Consider the following 6,275-nt stretch of genomic DNA (forward strand, 5'->3'; position numbering starts at 1 on the left):
GGCATTGTGAAGGGGCCCAAGAAATGTACAGAAATACATTTGCATGTTATGTGGTCATGGCCTCCTAGGAGGTTCCCGAGACCCTTTTAGGGAGTTCCTGAAAGCAAAATTATTTTCATAATAATACTAAGAGTTTGTCTATTTCAATGTGTCGACACTTGCACTGACAGTGTGGACAAAATTGCTAGGCCTTAGCATAAGTAAGATTTAACACAGAAGTGTTTATGAGAATCCAGCTGTCTTTTATCAAGTTAGACATTAAGGAAATTATAAACGTGGTAAAACAATGTCTCTCTTCTAATTGGTTTTGGAAAATACAGTTATCTTTCATAAAAATGCTATTTATATTAACATGTAATGAGTTTATTGCTATTTTTACATGGATCATTAAAATATTTTTTAAATTTCCAGTGTTAATTTCACATACAATAAATATTAATAGATATAACCCATATGAACAAAAACTCTTTGGGGTCCTCAATAATTTTTAAGAGCATAAGGGGTTTAATACCCAAACATCTGAGAGCCTTTGCCACATAAGACATAAACCCCTCAAGTTTGTTTTTAGTTGGGAAAATCAGACATTTTTCTAGTTCAGGCTGTCCCGCCTATTCGGAAAGAAAAACCCAAATAGCGGGAAATATATCAAAAAGTTTATCTTAATGAATATTGGGCTTTAATTGTCTTATACTATTAAATTAATCTTCTTGGTAACCCCAAGCCCATACCTAGTGATTCTAACATAGAAAGTTTTATATCCAACAACTAATGGTTACATCTTCGCGACATCTTACCTCTTCCTTCTCTAATTTTGCTTGTCTGCGCTCTGCTGCTACATTTTTTTTCTTATTAAAATTAAACTGTGCATCCTCTTCGGCTTTTTGTAACTTTCTTTTCTTTTCTTCATATTCTCCTATAAGCTCTCCTGAACTGCTGATTTCCTCAAAAAACTGGGTCCTTTCTTTGGGTTTCTTCATTGAAATTGACTCTACAGTTCCCTTTTAAAAACAGTAATGCACATCAACATATAAAATATAGTGACGTATTTTCAAAACTCTGAATCAAATAAACTACTACAGCTACTTACCTGAAAAACTAAACAATTTTGTGCTTTGACTATTATGCCTATCTTTTCCAACTCTGCAATGTAAACAGAACGACTCACAAGATTATCATCAAAGCGAAATTCTGAGCATCTCCCTAAAATAAAAAAAAAACCCTGATAAAAAATATATAAATACCAGATATACCTCAAAATCCACTGAAAGTTTAATAAAATTATTTTTCTTATTGAAATGGCCAGTTATATAATAATATACATGGGAATAAATGCATTTAATGAATCAACAAATATTGAGTATCCATTACATGTCAAGGTCTCTTTTACAGTGGCGAACAAAACACATGAAAGTCTCTTATCTGAAGGAGCATATATCCTAGTCAGGATGTAAAAGGAAAATAAATCTCAGAACCCCTAACTCACTAAGCCAAAGGGAAAAGTCAACCTGGGAACTAGGTCATGCAAACTTACCTCCTATTTTGTTACTAAATAAGGTAGCTGTAAAGATTAAAAAACAACAACAACAGCAACAAAAACTGCACGCCTCCCTCACAATTTACTCACAGGGAAATTCCTTGTGGGCCCCAAGATCTTTACCCTAAAACAATTCTGTTGAATTTCAACCTGACAATATAAATTGATAGCTTATCTTCACATGTACAGGACAAAGGACAAAACTCAAAAGCCATCCCTCTGCTCACCTGAGATAAATGCATATCTGATTGTCTCCTCTGCCCTATCTTTATCTTTTTTTTTTCTGAGACAGGGTCTTGCTCTGTTGCCCAGGTTGGAGTGCAGTGGCGCAATCTTGGCTCACTGTATCCTAGACCTCCCAGACTCAAGTCATCTTCCCACCTCAGCCTCCTAAGTACTGGGACTACAGGCTCACGCTACCACACACAGCTAATTTTTTGTAGACAGGGTCTCACCATGTTGCCCAGGCTGGTCTCAAACTCCCGAGTTCAAGCAATCGTCCTGCTGTGGCCTCCCAAAGTGCTGGGATTATAGGCATGAGCCCCATGCCCAGCTTATATTATCTTATATAAAAATGCAGATTCACTGAGCTAGCCTAATGCATAAATGACTATGCCTCTACCCCTGTCACATGTGAACAACTGATCAAAGGCTCAAAAGAATGCAACCACTGGTCTCTTATCTATCCATACCTTTAAAAAAAATTTCTTCCTCTTTCCCAAATCCCCGCTCTTTTCCCGTAAATATATATACACACACACACAAATTCAAACATTTCACTCAAGTTGCTTTTTGGTGGTAGAAAAAACTGTCTATAATAAAACCAAAAATATGCATACAATTTGTTCATCACTAAGAAAAACTGATAAACATAAAGAACCTCAAGAATAAATTTTATGATTTCTCTGTCTTCAGGGTACTCCTTCCTTCATCTTATTATTATTTTTTTGAGACGGAGTCTTGCTCTGTCGCCCAGGCTGGAGTGCAGTGGCACGATCTCGGCTCGCTGCAAGCTCTGCCTCCCAGGTTCACGCCATTCTCCTGCCTCAGCCTCCCGAGTAGCTGGGACTACAGGTGCCTGCCACCTCGCCCGGCTAATTTTTTGTAGTTTTAGTAGAGACGGGGTTTCATCCTGTTAGCCAGGATGGTCTCAATCACCTGACCTCGTGATCCACCCACCTCGGCCTCCCAAAGTGCTGGGATTACAGGCATGAGCCACTATACCCGGCCCTCCCTCCTTCAACTTAACCAAATATCCAGATTTTAAGATGTTATTTGACAGTAGGGGGATTTGAACAATTATGTCAGTTAAAGAAAAGCAGACATAATTGGAGAATTATGTGGCGAATCAAACAGGTTCTGTTACTTGCTTCTGAGATATGCTATGCAAGAGAAAAAAGAACTCTAGCTCATTACACCAGTAGAATAATAAACCATACCCTCCAAAGAAAGAAAAAATGGGCAATCTTACTTGACTCTTGAAAAATAAAATGAAAAAAAATTATAAAAAAATACCTCGGATAATCCTTGCAAATGTTTTCTCTTCGCCACTTTTTTCCACATATACAATTTTTACACTTGCAAAAGAAGAAATAGGTTTTCCAATATGTGCTCCATGAATGAGTTCTTGAATAGTTTTCACTCTTAAATTAGCTATTTTCTCTCCCATTACAAAACTAAGTGCATCCATTACATTAGATTTTCCTGGAGAAGAAAAGAGATAAAACATTATTCATTCTTAATGATAAAAAGCCCTACTCAGAGCTGAAGAAATCAGGCCACCAATCGAAGTGAAATATAGCCAAAAGACATGTCCTTTTTAATCAATGTTCAAAATGCATGACTGAAATATTTGATGTAGATAACTTGTTTCTTCTATGCATCTATTGTAGACTATTAAGAGGTCTAAATTTAAGGACTGAAATACACCTATCTAAATCCCAGCTCTCTTCCATTGTTAGGTATCACACCATGGCAAATCATTTAACTTCACTGAGTTTCAGTTATCCTCATTTTATAAATATGGAAACTACCACCTAAAGCATTGGTGCAGCACCAAATCCTCATATACTCTGAAAAAGAGAGGCTAAGGCTGGACGTGGTGGCTCACGCCTATAATCCTAGCACTTTGGCAGGCCAAGGTGAGATCACCTGAGGTCAAGAATTCGAGACTAGCCTGGCCAACATGGTGAAGCCCCCTCTCTACCAAAAAGTATAAAAAAATAGCCGAGCTTGGTGGCACGCACCTGTAGTCCCAGCTACTCAGGAGGCTGAGGCAAGAGAATCACTTGAACCTAGGAGGCGGTGGTTGCAGTGAGCTGAGATTGTACCACTGCACTCCAGCCTGGGCAACGAGGAGAGACTCCAACTCTAAATAAATAAATAAATGAAACAAGAGAAGCTAACTAAATCCAGGATCAAGGGCTAGATTAAAATTGTTTATGATTGGTATGAGATGGAGCTACAGAAAATTTATATAGCAGGCTTGATACTGTTATCTTTTGAAAGTCCTACTTACAAGGTTGGCTGGCTTACAGGGATTTGGATTTGGATGTTGGGAGGGTTTCTAACATTCCCTATTAAGAATGGCTCACAGTGCCTAAACTATCTGTGCAAACAATCTGATTTAATCTGAACATATGCTTTCTTTCTAGGATTCTGGAATATTATTTTATAATTTTTTTTGAGGAAGGTCTGGCCTAAGAACATTCTGGAACTTGGGTACATGATAGGCAAACGGTGCCTATGTGACAATCTCCCGATAAAAACGCTGCACATTGAGTCTTTAGTGAGGTTCCCTGGTGGGCAACATTTCACATGTATGGACTAGCTGCTGGAGGAATGAAGCACTGAGTGACACCAATAGGTAAGGACTTAGAATCTCGTAACTGGTTTCCTAAGACTTTGCCCCATACACCGTTTCCCTTTGCTGAGTTCACTTTGTATTTTTTCACTGTAATAAATAATAGTATTGAGTCAAACTATATGTAGAATCCTGTAAGTTTTCCCAACAAATTACTGAACCTAAGGGTAGTTGTGGGCATTCCTAACCCCAATGTTACATCTGTTACCCAATCATTGGCCCATAATTTTCTCTAAGACAATTTCCAAGGTGCAATGTCAATGCAGCTGTCACCATCACTATTATTTCTCCTTTTCACATCCCTTCCCCTATATCCACGAAGCAGTTTAAATTTTCAGGCTGGGCACAGCAGCTCACGCCTGTAATCCCAGCACTTTGGAAGGCCGAGGCAGGAAGATCACCTGAGGTCAGGGGTTCGAGACCAGCCTGACCAACATGGTGAAACCCCGTCTCTACTAAAATACAAAAAATTAGCCAGCTGTGGTGGCGTGCGCCTGTAATCCCAGCTACTCGGGAGGCTGAGGCAGGAGAATCGCTTGAATCCAGAAGGCAGAGGTTGCAGTGAGCTGATATTACACCACTGTACTCCAGCCTGGGCAAGAGAGGAAGACTCCATCTCAAGACAAAAGAAATAATTAATTTTCAATGCCAAAAGTAGGAAAGTAACAGGAACAAAGCAAAGGAATACTACCAGCCACCGGAAATCCGGCTTAGTTTTAGAGGTTTAGGGTCTTTCTAAAAAGAACTAGAAATAAATTGCTGCAAATTTACTTAGCTGAGTCTCAGTCAACTAACAAGTATGAAACGGCTTTTTTGGGTTAATGGATAATCTGCAGATTGAGGGCTATTGTAAGACAGTGCATACGAGACAAGATAAACATTCACTGAATTAAATTATTAAGTAATTTAAGTATTAAGTAACAGAACTAAACATAAACTATAAAATCAATAAGTCAATCCTTATTTAAATCTGCCTAAAATAAATACTTCTCATCCAAATCCATTTATTCCATTAAATTTCATTAATATTGTCCCTGCCTAATAAAGGTATAGTCTGTCAAGAGAGTCAAGGCAGCATAACATACCACAAAGTGGCAACAACCCAAACTATCAACTGATGAATGGATAAACAAAATGTAGTGTATCTATACAGTGGAATGTTATTTGAAAATAAGAAGGAAATAAGTACTAACACAAGGAGTAACATAGATGAATCTGAAAAACATTATGCTAAGTGAAAGAAGTCAGACACAAAAGGCCATCTGTTGTCTGATTCTATTTCTACGAAATGTCCCAAATAGGTAAATCCATAGAGACAGAAAGTGAATTAATAGATACCAGGGGCTAGGTGGAGAGGAGATAACAGGGAGTGATTGCTAATGAGTACAAGGTTTCTTTGGGGGCAATGAAAATGTTTTGGAAGTAGATGGTGATGATGGTTGCACAACTTTTGAATATATTAAAAACCACTGAACGGTGCATTTTATTTATTTATTTATTTATTTATTTATTATTTTTTTTTGAGATGGAGTCTTGTTCTGTTCTTGCCCAGGCTGGAGTGCAGTGGCGCGATCTCAGCTCACTGCAACCTCCGCCTCCCAGGTTCAAGTGATTCTCCTGCCTCAGTCCCCTGAGTAGCTGGGACTACAGGCGTGCACCACCACGCCAGGCTTTTTTGTATTTTTAGTACAGATGGGGTTTCACCATATTGGCCAGGCTGGTCTTGAACCCCTACCTCCAGTGATCTGCCTGCCTCAGCCTCCCAAAGTGATGGAATTACAGGTGTGAGCCACCATGCCAGGCCTTATTTTTTTGTTGAGACGGAGTCTTGCTCTGTCGCCCAGGCTGGAATGCAGTGGCACAGCCTTGGCTCACTGC

The 6,275-nt window shown here is 38.9% G+C and overlaps 1 protein-coding gene across 2 annotated transcripts in view; it reads right to left on the reverse strand.

The window, feature by feature from the left end:
* The window catches only part of SMC1B (structural maintenance of chromosomes 1B), a 69,497-nt gene that overhangs the window by 61,423 nt on the left and 1,799 nt on the right, over window positions 1–6,275 (reverse strand). For both annotated transcript variants that reach the window (XM_054469816.2, XM_054469817.2), the window contains exons 2-4: window positions 3,050–3,238; window positions 1,088–1,200; window positions 795–998 (exon numbers count right to left, since the gene is read on the reverse strand). In XM_054469816.2, the coding sequence (XP_054325791.2) occupies window positions 795–998; window positions 1,088–1,200; window positions 3,050–3,238 (506 nt within the window). The remainder of the gene's footprint in view (window positions 1–794; window positions 999–1,087; window positions 1,201–3,049; window positions 3,239–6,275) is intronic.

This window comes from Pongo pygmaeus, chromosome 23, assembly GCF_028885625.2.
Source record: "Pongo pygmaeus isolate AG05252 chromosome 23, NHGRI_mPonPyg2-v2.0_pri, whole genome shotgun sequence".
Classification (NCBI taxonomy): Eukaryota; Metazoa; Chordata; class Mammalia; order Primates; family Hominidae; genus Pongo; species Pongo pygmaeus.